This window comes from Sapajus apella, unplaced genomic scaffold, assembly GCF_009761245.1.
Source record: "Sapajus apella isolate SASKATOON/1434 unplaced genomic scaffold, GSC_monkey_1.0 scaffold10, whole genome shotgun sequence".
Taxonomy (NCBI): domain Eukaryota; kingdom Metazoa; phylum Chordata; class Mammalia; order Primates; family Cebidae; genus Sapajus; species Sapajus apella.
Genome location: NW_022436950.1, coordinates 1,293,423 through 1,316,550, shown reverse-complemented (window position 1 = coordinate 1,316,550; position 23,128 = coordinate 1,293,423). Strand labels below are relative to the sequence as shown.

Sequence of the window (23,128 nt, the reverse complement as noted above, 5' to 3'; positions counted from 1 at the left end):
ACTATTCACTCCCTCACTCTCACCTACACCCATACCTGCACCTCACACACTCGCTCACACCTGTACCTCCACTACTCACACCCACCGATACCTGCACCTCACACTACTCACCTCTGCACCTCACACACTCATACCATACTTCATAACACACTGACACTCACATGCAGCTCAGCTACTCACACCTGCACCGACTACTCACCCCCACACTTCACAGTACTCACACCCACACCTCACGCAAGTCACACCCATACGTCACACAACTCATTCAAAACTCACACCCACACCTCACACAACTACTCACACCCACCTACTCACACCCACATCTCACTTTTCCTACCTGACACACGCCTCACACTACTCACCCACACCTCACACAACCACTCACACCTGCACTGCACACTACTCACATCCACACTGCACACTCACCTCACACACACCCCACTCACCTTACACAAACTTATACCTGCATCCCCCACACACCCAACTCACACCCCACATCCACCTCACACCTTACACACACCCCACACCCACACACTTCATGCCTCACAACCACCCACACCTCATTCACACCCACTTCACACCCCATTCACTCCACACCCACATCCCATGCTCACACCTGTTACCTCTCCCACACCTTGCACTGATACTTCACACTCACCTCACTCAGCATCCTACAGTCACACCCTACACTAAGCTCACTGGAATCACACCCACCCACACTCACACAGTCATGCCGGCCGCCCTGTAGAGCCCTAAGGGCAGAACCTGCCAAGCTGCTCCCTCTACCTCATCCCAGCCAGAAATTATCTTCCAGTTTTTCAACCTTTCATTTCTTGCAGCCTGGGAATGGGACAGAGAAACCAGGCCAGGATGCTGAGGCGCAGCCTGCACGGGGCCCTGGGGCCGACCTGGACACCAATGTGAAGGCAATCCTCGTCTTCCTGAGGAAGATGGAAACTGTTTTCTTCTAAACATTGGCTTTACTGCAGAATCAAGCTTCACACAAACTCAACCATTGAAATTCCAAACCACTGCCTTTCATCACATTTGCACCAGGGATTTCCCGCAAATACAACACTGAACCACACGCGCCAGGACACTCCAGCAGAAATGTAAGATGACGGGAGCCACGTGAGAGCTTTGGAACTTCCTAGTAGCCACCTTAACATGGACAAAAAGAAATGAGTGGAATCAGCTTTAGTACTCTATTAACCATTGTAAACAGAATCCTTTCAACGTATACTCAATATAAATGTATTGCTGAGACACCGTGGTCCTTTGGACCAAGCTTCTGAAATCCCATGCTTTGCATCTACGGCATGACCCGGTTGGCCCCAGCCACGTTTCAAGTGCTTGGTAGCCACGTGTGGCTTGTGGCAGCCACATTGGAAGGTGCCATCTTGTCACAGCGGTCTGAAGCTGGAGCTCTGACTCACGTAGACACCCACGGAGTCCACCTCTGATGAAGACCCAGCGCCATCTCTCAGCAACCCCCTCTGCGGCCGCCTGCAACCTCCAGTCCCGGGTCTGCTTTCTCCCACGATCAACTCTCTTTGCTGACTCTGAATTTCTCATCAGTGGAGTCATGGGGGCAGCCTCTCTGTCTAGGCACCGTGCCTCCGAGGGTCCCGCAAGCTGCTGCAGGCGCCAGCGGTCCGTTCCTCATCTCTGCAGAGTAGCAGGCCAGCACGTCGGGTGCCCGTTTGCGCAGCCATTCCCCTGATGACGGGCGCTTGGTTGTTCCCATTCTTTGGCGACTGTGACCGTAAGAGGACGAGTCGTGGTGTTGCTTGCTCTCATGTGTCTTGGGCAAACCCAGAGAAGGAGCATTCCTGGGTCACAGAGCTGGTGGGTATTTGTCACTGTAGGGAACTGCCTGCCTGTTTCCCCAAATGGCTGTGTGACTCAGACTCCAACAGGCAGCACGTGGAGGCTCAGGGATGCCGGACCCCACATCTGCTCCAGCCCCGGCCTGTTCCCAGCAGGAATGAAGGGGCCGCCTGCCTCCACTCTGCTTTGCATTCACCTGATGACTAGCGACACCGAACACCTTTCCGCACCTACTGGCCATCCCCATGCCTTGTTTGTGAGGTGCCTGTTCAAACCTTTTGCCCATATTTTTAAGTGGGCTGCTTGTCTTTTTATTATTGAGTTACAGGAGCTCTATCTACGCTTTGGATACAAGCGGTTTGTCAGATACATGCGTTGTGAATATTTCCTCCCATTCTGTAGCTTGCCTTTTTATTTTCTTGTTGGGCCTTTCAAAGAGCAGAAGTGTTTCAGTTTGAGGAAATGTATTGTTTTGAGCTTTTGGTATCCAGTCCATGATTGTGGCGACCTAAGAAATCTTGTCTTACCCTCCCCATCAAGGTTGTGAAGGTTTCTCCCAGGTCTCCTTCCAGAAGTTTCATCAGTTACGCATCTAGGCTCAGGTCTATGACACCTGAACCAATTGTGCGTGGTGTGAGGCTGGGGTCATGGTCTCAGCTCTCCCCCATGAAGAGCTGGTTTTCTGACAAAGCTTCTGCCACCGCTCCATGATGTTTAGATTAGGGTTCAAACATGACAGAAAAAGGCACCAGACTTCCACGAAAACAAACCTGTCCTCTCGCTGACCTGAGACCAAGCCCTTCCCCCTCCAGCCTGAGCGTCCCCAGAGCCCTCTGTGACAAGGTACCCCTGCTCCGTGCCATTAAAGATAGGGCAGGCTGGCCTTGTCCAGGCCAAGACACCCACCCTGACCACCTGGCTCACCTGGGGAGTTCCAGGAAAAGTGAGTCTCCCAGCCCCAGCCACTCTGTTTGTCACCCCTGCTCCCTGGAAGCCCCCATCTCCCGTCTCTCAGCAGGTGCCCAGTGCCCTGAGGCTTCCCCAGGCCACCCCTTCTCCTGAAGCCTCCCCAGCGGCTGGTGCAGTCTTTCCCTGGACCTGCTACTCCATCCTCTGCTCAAGTCCAAGCCACTGTCCAGCCTCTCTTCCTGCCAGCCTCGCCCCCTGTCCATTCTCCACCCCCTCCCAGGTGAGCAGGCGCAGGCGCCCACCTTCCTGCATGCTGCCGTGGCCGCCCTGCAGGGCTGCTCTGTGCTCACTGCCACCCCTGCTTCCCTCCGCCCTACTGCTCTGCTCCTGCACCTTCCTGCCGTAGCTTCCCAGACCCCAAGCTCCTCCTCAGAAAGGACGGCCCATGTTTGCTGCACTCCGATCACTGTCTACCCAAAGCTCCCTTGCTCAGCTGCCTCATTCCTCCCTGCCCATGGGGACCTAAGGTGGCCCCGTCCTGGCCTGGCAGGCTCTGCACTCCAGCTCTCCAACCTCCGCCAGGCCCCAGCCCACCCTGCTCCTGGCTGCTGGTCCCGAATTGTGATCCACACTCCTGTCCCTTGCTGCTTCTGCCCTGCAACTCCACACCCCAGCCCAGCCAGGGTACAATGGAGCTTCTCCACAACCAGCCAAGGCAGTGGACTGGGTCTGGGGTGCAGATCGGGGTCCCCCCAAAGCGGGCTCCCAGGCGCTGGTGGCCAGTGATTCTCAGGAAGCCTCCTCCTCTGTCGCACCCCGTGGCTCACTGCTGTCCCATGTCGCGGCCCTGTGGCTCACTGCTGTCCCGTGTTGCGGCCCGTGGCCCACTGCTGTCCCGTGTCGCGGCCCCGTGGCCCACTGCTGTCCCGTGTCGCGGCCCGTGACTCACTGCTGTCCCGTGTCACGGCCTGTGGCTCACTGCTGCCCCGTGTCGCGGCCCGTGGCTCACTGCTGTCCCGTGTCGCGGCCCGTGGCTCACTGCTGTCCCGTGTAGCGCCCCGTGGCTCACTGCGGTCCTGTGCTGCCTCCCACAGACGCCGGTTCCCACTCCTCCTTGTCAGCTTTTGTGTCCCTGGTCGAGTTACCCAAATCCCGGCGGTATATCTGCCCCGAGTGCATCTTACATGCCCCTGGCAGGCACAGCGACCAGGGGTGCAGAGGGTGTGGGCCACCTCCATTGAAATGCCTGTTGGGTTGTGTCAGGGTAGCTGATGGCCTTCACGGAAACAAGGGGGCTTGCGTCTGGGGTGGGGGGTTTCACTACAGATAGCTGTCCATTTTGAGGCTCGAGAATAGCTAATTTTTCTTCCCAATGAAATTACTGATTATATTTTGATTTTTAAAAACTCCCTTAAGGGATTTTTTTTCTAGAAATGAAATGAACCTTGAGAGCACAGAAAACTACATTTCAAAGCCATCCTCCGTTGCCCTTGCTACTGTTTAAAGCCACACAACCTCGCCACTGCGCTCCCACGAGGCCTCTGTGAACTCGCCTCCGAAGCCCGGCGTTTGCACGGCATGTCGGCTTCCTCCAGTCCTCAGATGAACAGGCCTTTGTGGTCTCTGTCAACTGCGTGGGCTCTGGCAGGGGGTCCTAGTGTAAAATAATAGGAGTGCCACAGGGCCTTCCTGACTAGCCTAAGAATCAATGAGAAGCCAGGTGGAAACGCTGTCAGAGCACTGAGGGTTCAGACAGGAGTTCCAGTTTAAGTGGTTCTTATTGTGGCTGAAAAACGGCACAACATTCCCAAGAATGACGACAGGCGCCAGCCCGGGGACCACCACTCGGTCCCTCTGGAGGCGGCCCCCCCGTGAGGATGGCTGCCTCGAGAGTGCACCCAGACCATGACACCCACATCCGAGCGCCACTGTGCCTGGGGTTTCAATTCCTCGCCTTCCCTCCCTGCCCAGTGGGTGCACAACTGGGTCCATGCAAATCTACCAATGATCACGTGGTGCTCTGGGCCCTGTGAGAGGCCGGGGTGCTCCCCACGCCCACACTTACCCGTACCAGTAGCGAGGGTCGCTGGAAAGGCAGTGGTTCAGGTTCCGGTGCGCCAGCGCCTTCTTTTTATTGAGGACAAACTCTTGCAACTTCATCTTCACTTCTGTGCTGGCCACGGCACCTGGCGTGGGAGAAAGCACAGCAGGAGGGTGAAGTGTGGCTCCGGCCCACGGCAGCAATGCAGGGCAGCGGGCACGGGGGGACAGCAGGGACTGCTATGCACCTTCAGCACGCTGCGCCCTGCGAGCGAAGCTTCCTCAAAGAGCCACCAAGGCCATGAGGAGTTTTTCATACGCGGTCTTCTTCCTGTCAAGATTTTACATAATTGCTTTCTATTTAAAATGCAGATTTAATCATCCAAAAGACTGATTGTTAGCTAACATAAAACCCACTTCTGAAGGCAGTTTAATATTCCGACCAAAAAGAGCACTCTGAATTAGGCACTGGCAGCACGGTGGTTGCATTCCTGCTGCCGCAAAGCAGAGTCTAAGAGAGAAAGTTTTGTGCAGATGGAAGCATCACGCGGGGACAAGGACGGTCCCCCAGGCAGCCTATTTCCACCCGTGCCGGCTCTGCGAAGGGCAGCGCCTGTCCTCTCCAGCCTGGCAGCTCAGGCTCAGGCAGAGTCACGGCACCGAGCGGGACTGAATTAGAAACTGTGGTTTTCTTCCGCGGCGGTGATTATTTTTCAAAGCCTCGTTAAGGAGAACTGGTGAACAAGGCCAGTCTCACCGCCTGAACGCAGGGCCTGCGAGCGCTGAGCTACCTGCCTCCGATCTACACCTGGCTGCGTGGTGCTTCCGCCGCCTTCAACAGCTTCCGCGTATTGAGTAATACTCGGGGTGTTTGTAACGCTAAAAACACACCTTGAGGTGATGAAGCATGGTTTACAAAACCACTTCCTGACCAGCAGGCAGGTGTGCTTGTTAGAAACCACACTGCAGTGAACATTTCTGAGTGAGTAATGCTGACCACCTTTGGAAGGACTTGCTCAGGACAGAGCTGTGAAAGACTACAAGCATCATCTTCTAACCGCAACACATCTTGCTAAATTGCTGTCAAGGCTCACGCCTGTAACCCCAGCACTTTGACAGGCGGAAGAGGGCAGATTGCTTGACCCCAGGGGTTCGAGACCAGCTTGGACAACATGGCAAAACCTTGTCTCTACTAAAAATACACAAATTAGCCTAGTGTGGTGGCGTATGCCTGTAATCCCAGATACTTGGGAGGCTGAGGTGGGAGAATCACCTGAGCCCAGGAAGTCCAGGCTACAGTGAGCCAAGACTGCACCACTGCATTTCACCCAGGGCAATGTGAGTGAGACCCTGTCTCAAAAGAAAAAAACAAAAGCAAAGTGTCTCTACACATTGAGCCACCGAACCACCCATCCACCTGCACCGGGGTCAGCTGTCCCTCCTGCTGCCCCTCAGATCACCACTTCCCAAAGCCACAAAGCCAGCAAGCATCACTGTGAAGTATCCCTGAGCACCGCTGGACACGGACTTATTTTCTGTCTTGCAAGGTATGTCATGTCCTTGGCTTATTTGTTCTTAGGAATCTTTCTGTGATGTGCACAGTGGTGGTGTGGATCTGTGTGTGTGCGTTTCATGGCTTTATCCACTGGAGTTATGTGAGTTTCCTATAATAATGGCTGTAGTGAGAGCCTAGTATATGCCAGCCCTGGCTTGGTGAAACCCCATGTTACAGCTATAAATAGGCATTCTCATCCCCCAGCTGTGGATGGAGAACACAAGGTGGGGGATGAGAATGCCTATTTATAGGTGCGCCTCAGGTAAGGTCAGCTCAGTTACCAGATCTTACTGATGCCCTGGTTCACAACTTTTGGCTGTTGTGTGTGTGTGTGCATGTCTGTGTGTGTGTGCGCACGTGCCTGCGCATGTGTGCGCGTGAGTGCACGCAAACATTTACCCTGCCTCTTGTTTCCCTGTACAATTTGGGTAAAGTGTTCAAATGCTTGTTTTTATGAATCTAGTTTACATTTTCCTTTGTGAATCTCCCCCTTTCCTTGAAACTTTGCAATCGTTCTTCCTGTCAACAGTTTAATAAGCAATGATTGTAACTTTATCCTTGGCTCTGGTGTTCGGTTTTCATTCGCTGGGTTGTTTGCTAATATTTTTTCATGGCTCAGAAATGGATTTTAGCATCGAAGGCTCTATGGATATTTTGACAAACTGCTAATAAATTATTAATATCATTAGAAAAACTATTTTCCTTGCCACCATCATCACATATCAAATGTCTGCTGCCACTCACAAGTGGAGTTTTGTCAGTGACATACACCCTGAGTCCCCAGCAGAACCCCACTCCTGCTACATCAAGGTGGAACTTCAATGCCTGCTAGCAACGAGACCCTTGGAAACAGGGTCCACCCAGGCTGTGGTGGGGCCGGCACTAGACTAGCCAGCAAACACAGTTAACTACACTACCACCAGCACGAATCTGGGAAGGTCCACTGGGAGGCAGCCGGCTTTAGGCTTGGGGCTCTCATGGTCTGAGGAAATGACGTCACTGCTCGAGCAGAGCTGTGCCTGTGATGGGCCCCAGCGCATGCTGCTGAAAATGGTCACATCACCCGAGTTGTGACTGGGTGGGAGGGGTACAGAAGGGATCCAGGCACCTAGCCTTAGATGTGAACATTACTTACAAGCACTTGCAGCCTAATTGTCTGTCTGTAAGGGGACTTGCGAGCATACCACACGTTTATGGAAACCATTTGCTTCTACCATTCCCAGGCATGTGATCACTGGGATTCCTAAAAGATTATCAGCAGCAGGCTGCGAACTTTGAAAAAACAGACCCAGACCTAAACCAGAGAATTAACCTTGTAAACATACAAGCTGCCTCCACAACCAGGAATCAAAGGAAAGGCCAGGCGGTGGGGAAGATAAGTGAGCAGAGAACACAGATGACCAATTTCAAAAGGAGAAGGCAAATCTGCCAACTGACGAAATCCAAAGTGAAGTGGGTAGCACAGACTTTTTGCCTTACGCTGCTAACTTTTTTTTTTCTATCCATGCTGCTGACGGTACAGGGAAGTGGTCAAATCGCACAATGATGCAGGTGACAGTGACGACGAGAACCCAGATGGCCAGTTGGAGGGGATGGCCCTGCAGGCCCCTCTACACGGCCGTCCTTGAGTGGACACAGCAGAGCAGGGCAGGAAGCAGGTTCTCAGTGTGCGGGACAAGGATGCCCTCAGCGCTTCCCAGCGGACCCTAAGTCAGTGCAGTCAGCCTTAGTTCCTCAAAACACCGGTTCCCAGAGCACAGGGACAGCTGCTACTGTAGACCCACTGGCCTTCCACGAGGGAGGGCACGCACTCCAGGAAGAGGGCCAGCAGACCTGCCTTTGTGACCCACACCCTCTCCCTGCTTCTGCAACACCACTCAGTGGCAAAGGGTGACCTGGCCACAGCCTGGCTCCCTCCACACAGGGCTGGGTGGTGCAGATGATAAGCTCACACCCCAAGCAGGGTGGGTGGCATTGCTGGGGTTCATGCCCCAGCCACGCCCCACACAGGCCTGGCCAGCAGGAAACACAAGGAACGTAAGTCATAGATTCATGATCTTTCCGATCACTAAGGGGTCTTCTTTCAGACTTTATTAGGACAGTATTCAAAATAAGGGCCAAGCCTGACCCCACCCTGTTTCTGCACTTCCAGGTACACATGCTCATCTGTCAACAGGCTTCTCACTTCAAGTTCGAGAATGAAAAAACCCACTCCATAAATGGATAGCAGATCACCCTAAGTTTAACTTTGACCTTTTTTTTTTTTTTTTAATTCACTTTGGGTATCACTCATCCCCTGGATGGAGGTTTCTACGGAGGCTCTATGAGATGCCCGCCGGCTCTGGCCAACAGAGACGAGGAGGTGGAGGAAAGAGGCCATGTTCTTCCCATACCAGGGGGCAGAGAGCGTGCCTGGGACCGAAGGATAGGGCAAGCAACAGCCGAGCGGGGCAGACAGAGGAGGGCAGCAGCTCTGGGCGGGGCGGGCAGGTGCGGAGGGATGGCTGTGCTCCCGGAGGGCGGTGGCCCGAACCTGGCAAGTCCAGAAGACGGGGCTGTCACAGGTTTTGCCTGGCTTTTGCCTGAGAGTGCTCTTTTTATCCCACCCCATTGGCTCTGAAGAAGGCGCAGCCTCACAGAAGGGACACCTAATGACTTTCAGCATCAGGTGTTGAACCTTTAAACAGCCTTTCAGGTCATTTTTACACAAAGCAAAGGACTTGCTCAGTGCCTGTGCTGCGCTCCCCGCGGGGCTGCACGTGGGAGCCATGGTGGGTGAAAGCGCAGCTGCATTCATGCCACGCGGCTCCGCACCCTCCCGAGTTTCTGTCAAGAGGTGTGTGTCTTAGATTCCCAGGTGCCGTTATTCTAAATCAAAACCTAGTTGATTAAAGACAGTGTATTCTTGCTAAGCGTGATGAAAACTGCCACCAATTCTAAGAATTCACCGTTCAGTCAAATGCATCACATTACTTGGTATCAATAAATAAAAGTGCAGAATTATTTAAAATTAAAAGTAATGTAAATGTTTACAAGTGTAACGGTATTTATTAAATACTCAATAAGAAATTCACTTTAAGAAAAAGCCCAGGAGAATAAACAGATGCTGGGCGCCGCGCTTTCAAACGCTCAGGCGCTGGAGATCCTCGTGTCCCTGCGCCAGCCCACCCCAGCTCCTCCAGCGCAAACAAGAGGCTCCTTCACGGGGGAAGACGCGGCCCCCGGGCCCCGCTCACATAAGAGCCCCCGAGAGGCGTCCACCGTGGGGGCCTACCGGCCCTGCGTCCTCACCACAAGACCACACTCTGAGGGCTGCAGAGCCGACACAAGCTTGCCAAGTCCCCAACTGTACAGTTTATTATTAATAATAAAACCTGACCACCCAAATCCACAGTGAAAACCACCATGACTGCTGCCTGTGACGGGGCTGCGGAGGCAGGAACATTCCAGAGCTCCCGTTAAGGGTGCAGGGCAGGGACGGCTGCGGGTGCAGGGCAGGGATGGTTTGGGGCTGGTCAACGGGTCCCAAATGTTTTCTGAAGTAAAGTCTTTTCAGAGTCTGTGAGCCTCAAGATGGTATTTTGATTGGAAGAGGCTGGTGAGCTCTGAGGAAGTAATTTAGACCACGCTGCTTTCTGGCAATCTCAAAATCTGTTATTTGTTGCTTAGCTGCGACGCAAATCAAACAGCTGATATTTAAATTTTAAACTTCAATTCTTTGGTAAGCAACTATTTTCCTTACTCCAAAGAAAAATCCGTAGGATACACGCACTGGCTACCCACCAAACACAGCGGTGTGGGGAGAGGCCGGAGCCCGGGCGGAGGCTCCAGGGCATCAGCTGCGGCGCCCACCCCTGCGACGCGGTCCAATTCGGGCCTCTGCACTGCGGCGTCACGAGCACAGCACGGACATGGAAAAGCCCTGTGCACAGGGCTCTCATGAGGACCACGTGCTGTCATCCGTGGAGGCAGTTTTCTGATACCGAAAGCCACCGCACGGGGTGGGCCACGCCTGGCTGGCCGTGGAGCCTCTAAGCTGCTCGGATTCCTCATAGGCGAAGCCAGAGGATTCTACTGGACTCCTTGTCCTCAACCCAGGCAGTACACTGGGGCCACTCCAGGAGCTCCAGGAGCGAGAACACTGCCAGTCAGGTTCCACACGGGATTCGTTCGGCGGAACGCTCTGGGGTGAATGGAGACCCACAGCACGGCCTTCCGCTACCCGCAGGGCCGGCTCTGCATGCAGAGAGTGTGCACGTGGCCCGTCGCAAGTGCCTTCTCCTCAGGCCTTCTGCAGCCACGTCTGGAAGCTCTGCCCTGTCGGCAATCCCTGCGGGATTCAGTCACCATCTTATCTAATCAGTGTGACGGGAACCAGACCCAGCATGCAGATTTAGTGCTCACTTTCAAATCCTGATTCAAAAATTAGACTTAAAATGGAATATAAAGCCTCCTCAGAGGCCTTCTGCCTTGAAATTCTACCAGCTAAAGTGAAATTTATTATGGCAAGAGTAAAATGTGATAACTGATCAGTATAAAAGTGTTATTTTTATGGACAAAAACAACAACCAAGAACTTGAAAACAGCTAAACAGAGAAATAAACTAAAAACTCAGAGTGCATTAGCTATGTACTCTTAGGAAAAATACATCTAGTTTGAAATTAGCAAGTATTTATGAAAATGTACAAAATAATATAGGCATAATAATAATACAGTTTGGGTTATATCTCAATTCCAATTTAGCATTAGTTTCTTATAACATTCATTACATTAAAAATAAACTTACTAATTGAATTTACTTAGTCGTTATTTAATTCCTTTTAGAACACAAGGATTTCAAATACAAACAAATGAACAAAAATGTCCTATTTGGGGAAACTTCAAATCTAGTGTGATTAATTAAAGGCAAAATGCCAATTTCACAATCTAGAAATTACATGAAGGCAAATCACCAAAAGGAAATATTAACAGACCCTTTCACTCCAAATGTAACGAAGAATGTAAACAGCATAAAGAAAAGAAGACGGTGTCAGGAAACCGGAAGTGCTCCCCGTCCACTGTGTTCTCAGTCATACAACCTCAACAAGCTTTACTCAGGCAATTCAATTCAACCCACGGGAAATGGCCAGAAGACCTGGACAGAGCACCCGAGCCTTCCGTCTGAAGACACAGATGCCATCAGTGCAGGGTGGAGCACCAGGGCCGAGGTCGGAGACAGGAAGCTGGGCCCCACCCTCCGGCAGCCCATTCTGTGGAGCCAACAGTGGGTTTCAGAAGAGGCCCTTGATAGGGCAACGAAATCTGAGAAAAATGAAAGGGCCTCAATAAACCTCGCGGCCTTGTGGGTAGGACCACAAAGGGCTATGCCTCATGAGTAAATATGGCCAGAAATCCATCAGCTCCCAGAAGGCCTGAAACCCAACTTGGAATTAGCTCCAAACTGACTGCATTAAGAGGCTTAAGAAGCTTGGCCACTTCTGCTCAACTACAAGAAGCAAAGCAAAGTTCACTAGAAAGAAATGTGTCACCATCCCAGGTCCTCCGTCATCACAACAGCACTAAGTCAGACACACAACCGAAAACATCCAAGTGTCAAAAGAAACACAATTTCACACACACACACAAAGAGAAACAACAGGCAGGAAGAACCTTGCCATAGGACCAGAGAATGGTGTCACCAGTCACCCAGAGAATAGTGTCACCAGTCACAGACTCCAAAATAACTGCACTATGTGCAGAAACAAAATAAGATTGAGAAATTCTATGGAAAACTATGAAAAAGGGCCACATGAAAATCCTAGAACTGAAAACCAAATAAATTTAAAATCCAATGGATGCGTTTAATAGCAGATTATTGTGCAGGTAAAGCACAAATTGGTGAAGTGGATGATAAATTGGAAGAAAATACCCGCACTGAGGCAAAAGAAAGGGAAAACGCATACACAAAAATAACTTCAGAAACTTAGGGGTACTGAAAGCTAATCCAACACAGGCTTATAACTAAAGTCCCAGACAGGTTACATGGAGACACTGAGGCAAAGGCAGTTTTTGTTGAGATAAAGTTTGAGAATAATCATGTTTAGGAATTGCTAACAGTATGAAACAACAGATTCGGAACTACAAATCCCAAGCAGAAGAAATTAAAATGTAAAAAACTACAGTTAAGCACATCAAAGAAGAACCTCAAAAACCCAAAGACAAAATCTTAAAAATAGCCAGGGAAAAACGATTATTTCCAAAGAAGGAACAATAGGATGGACAGCTACTTTTTGGAGGTTAACAATGGAAGTCAGAAGAGCCTGGAACGGCATTCTCAAAGTGCTGAAGGAAAATAAATACAAACCTAGGGTTCTATACTCGGCAAAAATAACCTTCAACGATTAACGTGAAATCACATTTTGAACAGAAAAAAAATTCATAGCCATCTGACCTGCATTAAAGTAAAGGATTAAAGAACATAACAGACCAAAGTTCGGACATGCAGAAATGAATACAAGTATAAAAGATAAATTTATGAGTAAATCTTGACTATATATAGTAATAATAGCAATGTCTTGTGATGTTAAAGATAAATTTAGAGTTAAATATAGGTGAAAATAGTATATAAGTTGAGAGTCAAGTATCCCAAAAATATTAATTTAGATAAGGCTATGATAGATTAAAGATGGTTGTTGAAATTCTAATGGTAATCAGTAAAGAAACAGCAAAATAGTGATTACCAAGCTGCAGAAATATATATATATATCATTAAAAATACAATAAAAGCAAGAAAAGTGAATTAGAATACTTGAGATAATTAGAATTCATATTGTACAATAATAGATTTAAGCACAAACATATCAATAATTATATTAAATGTAAATGGGCCAAACTGAACTGAAAGACAAAGATTGTCAAACGACATATCAAAACCCATGGGATGCAGATAAAGCTGCATTTAGAGGAAAATGTATAGCTAATAAATGTTATGTTAGAAAAGAAGGCTGAAATCAAGGCTCTAAGTATCTATATCAAAAAGCTACAAAAGCCACACAATACACCCTAAGAAAATATTAGATAGAAAAATAATAAAAATAGTAGAAATTAAGAAAATTGATATTCAACAAACAACATCTATAAAGTCAAAAGTTAGTTCTTTGAAAAGAATAACTGCTAAACTTCTGGACAGAATGAGAAAAACAAAAGCAAAACAAAACAGCAATAAAGAGAAAGAGCAAACCAACCAATCTCTGGAATGAAAAAGAAGACATCACTAAAGGTCTGACAAACATCAATAACACCGGAAAAAGACACGATAGCAAAAACCACCATACCAAAAATTCAAAAATGTATAACAAAGGCATATATTCCTTTAGAAAAAATACAACTTAACTAAACTGATCAAGGGGGGAAATGTCCCTAAGCTATTTTAAAAATTGAATATGTAATCAAATACCTTTGCACCAAGAAAACTTTCGGATTAGATGGCTTTAACGGTAAGTTTCACAAGATACTTAAGGAAAAAATAATATCCATGTTAAATAAACTTTGCTGGAGAATACAAAAGGAGAGAGGAATGATGCTTAACTCATTTTGAGGCCAGCACAGTAAAGATGCCAAAACTCGATGAGGACGTTCTGAGAAAGGAAACTGCTTGGCAGTCTCCCTCATGAACATAGTTGCAATCATATAAAATAAAATATTTGCAAATCCAAATTTTCACTACATAAAAGATAATGTATTACAACCAAGTTGAGTGGAGTTATTTTTAAAATGCCAGTTAGAATTTATATTCAAATAAATCCATATACTTTACTTCATTAACCAAATAAAACAGAAAATCATATAATCATCTCAAAAGATGCTGAAACAGCACCTGATAAAAATCAATATCCATTCGTACTGAAACCCTGAGCAAACAAGGAATGGAAGGGAAACTTCCATAATCTAATAAATAGCACCTGTCAAAAACAAGTAGACAAATGAGCAAAAAATACAAAGCCCCTACAGAAAACATGGCACTGAAGAGAAAATTGGGAACCAGACAAGTGTGCCTGCCGTCATGGCCTCAATTCAATATTCTACTGACAATCTCAGCCCATTCTATAACATCAGCGAGTGAAAGACATAAAAGGTATTCCAATTAGAAAAGAGGCAATCTTGTCATTATTCATAGATGACATGATTCTAAATGTTGAAAATCCAAAACAATCTATTCATGATTAGGATATTTGAGTTCAACAAGGTTGCTGGACACAAAATCAACAGCTAAAAACTGACTGCTTTTCAAAATTACAAACACCAAGCCATTCACAATAGCAACCAAAACCATCAAATGGCTTGAAATATATTTAATCAAATATATGCAAGCCTCCTAAACATAAAACTATTAAGAAATTATTTTAAAAAATTGAAGAAGCTAAATAATCAATGTTGCAAAAATATCACATCTTCCCAATTTGAACCAAGTCAATGCAATCACAAAAGCCCATTTGTATCAATTCTGGGTGGAATCAGCTCCTAGGAGATAATTAAAAAGGACATACCCAAGATTTTGAAGAGGCACAAAATCATCGAAAGGAAAAGGCTGAAACTGTGTAAGAGAGAATTTCTGTGCCTGAAAGATGCCATTAAGAGGTGAACAGGCAAAGTGCAGAGTGGAAGATGAGATTTACAGCATGTGCAGCTGGCCAAGGGCTTGATTCCACAGCATAAAAAGAACAACTCCAAATCAAGAAAAAGGGAGACACACCTCCTCAGAAAAATGGACAAGAGATCTGAACAAGCACTTCACAAAAAGGGAAATACTTATTTGGCCAAAAAACTTATGAAAATAAGCTGCATCTTATTGGCAATCAAAGAAATGCAGCTGAGGGCATGAGGAGGAGCTGAAATTAAAGTGACTGACAGCAGCAAGTGTTGGTAAAGACATGGAGCCAGAGGAACCCCTGCACGTGGCTGGTAGGTGTGCAAAGTGGTGCACTACTTTGAAAACTTTTGGATATCACATATGAATGGTGACAACATGCATGGCCTACACGTCGGCAACTCCCCTTCACATTTGCCCACAGGTACCAAGAAACATGTACAGAATGCACACAGCAGCACTGCTTTTAATAGCTCTGGTTACGAAATGAGCCAGGTCGTGTTTATATCCACAGTGTGTGGTGCCAGACTGGGTGCAGAGTGGGTATGCGATTCGTGTCTGCTGAATGAGAGGCCACAGGCAAGTAAGAGTTGGGTAGACGAGCCTTTTACTGCTCTCCGGATCTCCAGAAAGAAGCATTAAATCTGGCTTAAGAGAAGAATTTAACTTAAGAAGAAATGACTACATCGGTGCATTTATAAATGGGGCACATGCAGCAATACATAATAGATAATGAATGAACTCTTGCTAAATGCAAAGTGGGGGCGAATTTCACAAGCATAATGTCCAGAGAAAGAAGCAAAACACAAAAATCCTACCTATTAAGGGTTCCATTTATATACATGTCTAAAGCAGGCAAAATTAATCTTCCCTGTTACACGTCAGGAGAGGAGTTATCTTTGGGGGAGGGGAGTGCATGAAGACTTCTCTTCCTACTCATGAGCCAGCCCTACAAGAGTAAATTGCTCTGCTCTCCTCACCTGGAGTCCTATTACCTGAGGCAAATGACCACTTTGACTCATTTTCAGCATTACCAGGGAACAAACAAGTTCAGTGTGTCCGGAAGTCTTGGGCAGAAACTCGCAGCACCTGTGAAAGTGCCCTCGATCTGGCGATTAGATCCTGACTGTATCACTTAAAACAAGTGACCACAGAAAGGACACAAACACTCACTGAGTCCAGGGTTCTTTTAAGTGAAGATCTGAGAAGATGCTTAGAGCAGACTCAGCCCCATGCAGGGACACGCCAGGGCTCAGACACACTGGTGACATGGGGTGCCCTCCTTGTGCAGAGGCGCCCACGGGCTCTTGGCCCAGCAGTCTGCAGTCACAGGCACGACACTGTGACCTTTCCCTCAGTAGATGCATCCCTCTAATTTTTCCAAAGGGAGAAACACCAACTAGAATGTTCTCCTGGCTAGTACCAACCACGGGCTTTTCTTAGAAGAAAACAGGACACGCTGGTCTCCAGACGCACAAACACAGCCATCACAGAAGGCAGAACTGAGCGTGGAAGGAGCACATGGAAAAGCATGCTGCTGGCCCTCACTGGGCAGTGTGTCACTCTACAACCTAACAGCTGCTTTCAAGGCACTTACAAAGTGCTCCCGAAAGAAAAGTACTTTGAAAAACGCAGGGCAGAACTCACAGATAAAATTCACTGTGCATCTGGAATGCTTTACGGCTTTTAATATTTTTAAGTCTATTAGGAATCCTGCCAAATAGTCTTTAAAATCTTTAAATCAAACCAAAAGTCAGGCTGAATGCCCCTTGCTTTGATGTCGATATTGAATCCTGTAGCCCTAAACGAAGATAAATCCATGGACTCTGGTCCACTGCAGAAGCTAACCATGGGTGGCCTGACACACTGTCACACTCACTGTCCCTACCAGGGGTGGGGGGTTCCATTCCTAACCTACTTCTTAGAAACCCAGCACAGGCGAAGTGGCAAGAGTCACCAAGGTGAGGCTCAGCCGCCCCTAGATCCACTCCCTGGGGTGCTGCCCCAGTGCCTTCTTGCACTCCCTCCCTCTGCTCTCCACCTTCCAGAGCCCATGCCTGCACTCCCTCCCTCTGCCCAGCCTTCCTGCACCTGTACTCCCTCTGCCCGGCGTTCTGTGCCCGTACTCCCTTCCCCTTGCCCTGCCTTCCATGCCCGCACTCCCTCCCTCTGCCTGGTCTTCTGTGCCCGCACTCCCTCCCTCTGCCCGGCCTTCTATACCCACACTCCCTCTCTCTGCCCAGCCTTCCTGCACCTGCACTCCCTCCCTCTGCCTGGCCTTCCGTGCCTGCACTCCCTCCCTCTGCCCGGCCTTCTGTGCCCACACTCACTCTCTTTGCCCTTCTCCTTGTTCTTGAGCTGCTGCAGCTTCTGCTCCCGGTGCTGCTTCTCCAGCTCCTGCTCCTGGCGGTGCCTCTCCAGCTTCCGCTGGTGCTCCAGCAGCTCCTGCTGGTGCTTCATGGCCAGCATCTCCTGCTGTTGCTGCAAGTGGGAGGAGGAGACAGAGGGTCAGAGCCCAGGCTGACTCAGAGACCCAGTGGAGACCCACGGAACCAGCCCAGGCCCCAGCACGTCTGCTCCGGTGTTGCCCCAGGCACTGCTCTCCCCTGCATGGCTGCAATTTGAGTCCAAAACACAAGTCAGGGCCATTCCAAGCTCTGGGCACATCTCACCTTTTAAGCGGAAAACATTAAAAAAAAAAGCTGTTGGCTTGCTAGAAGAAAATCTGCAAGAGGAGTATGTTGCAAGCTGGAAATGCTATTTTGAGAACCATACAAAGCCAGTGAAGAGAGTGTGAAATGGTACAACCACTTTAGAAAACTGCTTGGCACCTTCCTATAAAGTTAAACACACACCTGCCCTGAGAGAGGAGGCACACGCACAGAAAGCCTGTACGAGCATGTGCATGGCAGCTCTGGTCACACCCTGGACGCAACCCACATGCTCCCTCGAAGGTGGAGAGTTGACAAATGACGTGTGTTCATAGGGGAGAATCCACCTAACCATGAAAAAGAATAACCATACACACAGGAGAACACGCTGAGCTGCTGAACAGCAGATATCGGCACAAGGGTGAACGAGCAGAGACGAGGTGAGACTGAAAGACCCCCCGCTGGGGCTCTGCACCCACACATTCCACCAAGCCGGCATGGAATGCGGACGGCGGCTCTCAGTGCCTGCGGGCTGATTCTCAGCTGGCTGAATCAGTGGAGGTGAAACCCCAAAATATGCAGGGCTGACTATATTCATGTAGAATTCTAAAACAGAAAAGGCTAACACACAAGGACAGAAATCAGAAGGCTGCCTCTGTGGGGTAGGGTGGGGGGATGGAGGGAGGAGAAAACGTCCCAGTGGATGGAATGTCCGACCTGTCGCGTGTCTACGGGGCAGGGCACACCTGTTCAACAGTGCCCTTAAGAGCCGGCATTGTACTGAGAATAAATTACACTTCATATTTCAAAAACTGACATATACACAAAAATGTCTGTCTTAATAACAATTAAAAGGCAGAAGGTAAAAGAGAAACTGCAGTATGTATGACATACAGATAAATTTTATATAAAAGCTTGTTAAAAATTAATGAGAATATGATAGGCAGCCCACTAAAAAGCTGGGCAACAAAGAACAAGGGATGCACAGAACGGTTTAAAAATGAGTAGGGAGCGGCGTTCAGCCTCACCAGTGACAGTTCCCATTTTCACACACGGTATTGGAAGAGGTGGATAAGAACAACGTGGACTGCCGCTGACAGTGTGGGAAGGTGCAAGTGACCAAGCACCCTAGAGGGACTCCCGCAAACCCAGAGCACCTCTGTCCCGGGGCCTGGTCCAGACTCCAGGGCTCCCGCACATCCTCCCACTTCTCCAAGATGGCTCTGCTCTTATTCTCACCCTCTGGACTTCTGTCTGCAGTTTCCTCACCTTCAGAGAAGCCCCTGGGCCAGCCCGGGGGAAGGGCCAGGCCGCCACAGGTGTGAGGAACTCTGCCACCTGCCTGCCAGGGGGAGCCTCTCCGCCACCCTCCGTGGCCCTCACGTGTCCCCATCATGGTCTGTCTGCTGCCCCCAGTGCTTATCTCTGTGCCACTGTCTTTTTTCTTTCGGACACAGGGCCTGGCTCTGTGGCCCGGACTGGAGTGCAGCAGTGCGATCGTGGTTGACTGCAGCCTTGACCTCACGGTTCAAGTCGTCCACCTCATGCTCCCAAACAGATGGCGGTTAATTAAAACAGCTGTAGAGAAGGGATCTCGCTACGCTGCTCAGGCTGGTCTCAAACTCCTGGGCTCAAGCCTTTCTCCCCCCTCGGCCTCCTGAGTCGCTGGGACTCCAGGCGCACACCACCACACCCAGGTGCAATTTTTCTTTTTTGAAGAAATGAGGTCTTGCTCTGTTGCTGGAGTTGGTCTCAAACCGGGCTCCAGTGGTCCTCCTGCCTTGGCTTCCTGAAGCTCTGGGGTCATGGGCGTGGGCTGCCCCACCCAGCCACTGTTGGGGTGCTCTTGCTTGGTCTTGTTTACTTATGGAGGAAGAGGGGGCGGTGGCAGGATAGGGGGTGAGCAGACATTCTGGCACTCAGAGTGGCCCACAGAACTTTCTGTGGAGGAAACTTAGTGAACCAGGGGCTCCAGAATGGGGCTTCCACCCGCTGGTGGCTCTGCCTGGAGGATGGGGCTCAGGCCAGGTAAAGGATGAGCCAGGCACAGAACGGGGTGTGTGTGCAGCCACCAGATGCCCGCCCCACGAGTGACCATGCCGGCACAGGACTGACGCCCACAGACGCCACCTGCCGGCGCACCTGCACCTACATATTTAACCTCTCCGTGCTGGGTTAGGTGTGGGACCTGCCCCAAGGGTTCCTGTGAGGACGGGAAGAGGTGGCGTGGGGAGAACGCTCAAGAGTTGGCCTGGGCTCGCGTCTGTGTGGCCTGATCGTCATCACACCGTGACTTTCGAAAGATGTCGCCTAGAGAGTCTGGCTTCCTGCAGATGCTAAATGTTATCCTCAGGTAAACTCAGCTTCCCTCAAGAATCTCGGGAGTTACCCCCAGGCGCACCATCCCAGCGCAGTGCTCCTCACTGCCAATGGTGACCAGCCAGGGCCCCAGGCCTCCACCCCCCTCACTGCCGATGGTGACCAGCCAGGGCCCCAGGCCTCCACCCCTCCTCACTGCCGATGGTGACCAGCCAGGGCCCCAGGCCTCCACCCCTCCAAGCTGGCAAAACCAGGCCTGCGTGTGAGGTTAGCTCCAGAACTCCGCTAACAATTCCAAGGCGGTGGCGTGTGCTTACCTTTCAAGCGGAAAACCAAATTATAGCATCGCAACGAAACAGTAAAGGAAGCGGGAGATAAAATACGTCCCATCTCACTAGATTCATTCTAACAGACACCATTCTCAAGGCCACACTGTGGAAAAATCACACTCAGGACAGATGAGCTCACGCGAGCTAGGTCCCTCTACTAGGACAAACATCTGGGCATGTACAGATTCAGGACTCTGACTTGGGGTGCCAGAGCTGCATCTGCAGGTAACAGTGCCCTGAGGTCATCCCTGGGCCACCATCTGCAGATCGGGAACGCCACTGGCACCATTAACTATAAATGTACAACCCACACGGCTTCTGGGTGCTTCTCAGTTCAGAAAACAAGCACAATTCCGTGTTGAGCCAATCTAGTTCTGCGAGCCCCTCTCCTCTGGCTGCCACCTGCACAGGGGCCCTGCTCCCTCCCTCCCGCTGCTCAGAGCTCACTAAGGGCGGAAACGCAGAGCAGGGCCACATGCAGTCTCACTGTATCTACTTGTCAGCCAGAACCCAGAAGCCAAGGGAGCTCTTTCCACCATCATTACATAAAGAATGAAAACAGCCACCGGGGCTGCTGGGGATTAAAATTCACAGGAAGGCAAAACTCCCAGAAACACAATACTGCTGTGGGGCTTTAATGAAACCAGCAATCACAAACAGTGCCTGACTCCCGCACTACCCCCCGGCAACGCCGAGATCTCACGCTTCACTGCGTGGAGGGAGACATTCCACCTTATTAGATTTAGAACAGATTATCTGTAGAGCAAAGCCTGCAAAGTGAAAGCAGTCAGAACAAACCAGATTAAACACTCCTCATACACAGCACAACCTTAGATGCCGGGCCTGTTTCTTGATCCTCTGACACAGGGACCCTCTGTCCTTGGAGCCCTCAGAAAACGCGGACGAACCACAAGGGCAGGTGACCATTTCACTCTTGTTCACTCCTGCCCCACACGCCGCCATCCTGAATGTGTGCTTATTCTCTGTGGGGCACCCTGAGTTGGCTTCCAGAGGGCAGGTGCGCCACTGGGTCCCGAATTCAGGCTTGAGATGTGCTCATTTTTAAGTGAGCTAAAATGGTTTGCAGCTGCGCTCTCACTAGCGCGTAAAGGGCAAGACTACTCCACGGGGGAAGAGTTATTGGAAGCATTGTTTGCAGACTGCAACTCTAATGAGCAATTTAAAATAAGATGACTACCACGTCATTCTTCTACGAAAAGCAAAGACAAAACCAATCACCGCCGATCCCATTACTCTAACCGTACTTAAGTTTGTTAAGTGTACACTGAACTCTGAATCAAATTTACGAGCCCCAGAACTTACCTGCTTTGACTCTGACTTCAGAATTCAATATACAGATGTTCAAGTGGAAACCCCAAAAGATTTTCACTTATCAAGTGAACTTTTGAGTTTCTGTGTCTCTTCTTTAACCTACCAGGGAAAAGCCCCAGAGTGGGGAGACGTTGCACCCACATTCAGCGGCAGGGCCAGGAGGAAACGGTGGGAGAGTGGACGCCACGGACGGTGAGCTGTCGCCCATGGACGGGAACGCCAGGTGCAGACCAGCTGGGGCCAGGTGGGCCGTGGCACCCAGGGCTCTCCAGGCATGTGCCCACGTGCCCCATGGGTTGCCAGGCCCCACTGCCCATGTGGCCCAATGCCCGTGTGTGTGTGTCTTTGCCTGGCTTGGGAGGCAGCTCAAGCTAAGCAAAGGTGTGGATGAGGTCTTCCCGTCTGTTCTTAACCTTCACCCAGAGGCATCACAGAGGTTCTCCGCTCCAAATGCCCTGCCTCCTGACCGCAGCCCTGTCCTGGCGTGGAGCCCTGGATAAAGTATTCGGAGCAGCCCAGGTGCGCCCTAAGGCTTACTGACAGCTGCCTCAGGCGACTGAAAGCCGAGCCTGGACGACACCTCTTCAGCTCCCTTGGCCAGGTAGTAAAGAGAACAAGAATCATGACCCGCACTTCCAGTGCCACAAAACTAGGTTTCCTTTCCATGTTCGACCCTCCCTGAAAGGAAGAGTCACACTATCGACCAAACAGCTCTCTGAAAACTCTCCTACACACTGCGCTCTCCACAGCACAAACCACACGTCCCCCCATCCCACACACACAAGAAAAAGAGGCCGGCCTTGCTAGTAAAACAGACCTGCGTGCTAAAATTGTGTACGCGATTTTCATGTTTCCTGCATCAGGCTGGGAGTCCCCTGAAGTGAGGGGAACAAAAGGCAGGCCTTACCCCAGTGCAGGGAGAGAAAGTAAGCCTTATGCGGGCGATGTACAACCTACACACAGGGCGCCCATGCCTGCCCTAGAGCCTGTGCCCTGGGGAGGGGGGGTCCCGTGGTGTCTACTATGGATGGCTATGGCCTATGGGGGTGCACTGTGTCTGCCCTGGAGGCTCTACCATATGGGGAGTGCCCCACTGTCTTCTGGGGAGAGGTGCACCCCATGGGGGGGTGCCCTGTATCTCCTGGGAAGAGGTGTGCCCTATGGGGGTGCCCCAGTGTCTTCTGGGGAGAGGAATGCCTTATAAGGAATGCCCCGTGTCTCCTGGGTAGAGGTGTGCCCTGTGGGTGGGGGGTGCCCTGTGTTTCCTAGGGAGAGGTGTGCCCTGTGGGTGGGGGGTGCCCTGTGTCTCCTGGGGAGAGGAATACCTTATAGGGGATGCTCCGTGTCTCCTGGGTAGAGGTGTACCCTGTGTGTGTGTGGGGTGCCCTGTGTCTCCTGGAGAGAGATGTGCCCTGTGTGGGGGGGTGCCCTGTGCCTTCTTGGGAGAGGTGACCCTGCGGGGGATGCCCCATGCCTCCTGGGGAGAGGTGTCCCCTGTGGGGGGTGTCCTGTGCCTCCTGGGGAGAGGTGTCCCCTG

General features: G+C 50.2%; 1 protein-coding gene across 7 annotated transcripts in view; it reads right to left on the bottom strand.

Moving 5' to 3' along the window:
• The window catches only part of HDAC4 (histone deacetylase 4), a 341,339-nt gene that overhangs the window by 108,777 nt on the left and 209,434 nt on the right, over positions 1 to 23,128 (bottom strand). For all 7 annotated transcript variants that reach the window (XM_032277722.1, XM_032277726.1, XM_032277725.1 and 4 more), the window contains 2 exons: positions 17,291 to 17,441; positions 4,805 to 4,925 (listed from right to left, as the gene is read on the bottom strand). In XM_032277722.1, the coding sequence (XP_032133613.1) occupies positions 4,805 to 4,925; positions 17,291 to 17,441 (272 nt within the window). The remainder of the gene's footprint in view (positions 1 to 4,804; positions 4,926 to 17,290; positions 17,442 to 23,128) is intronic.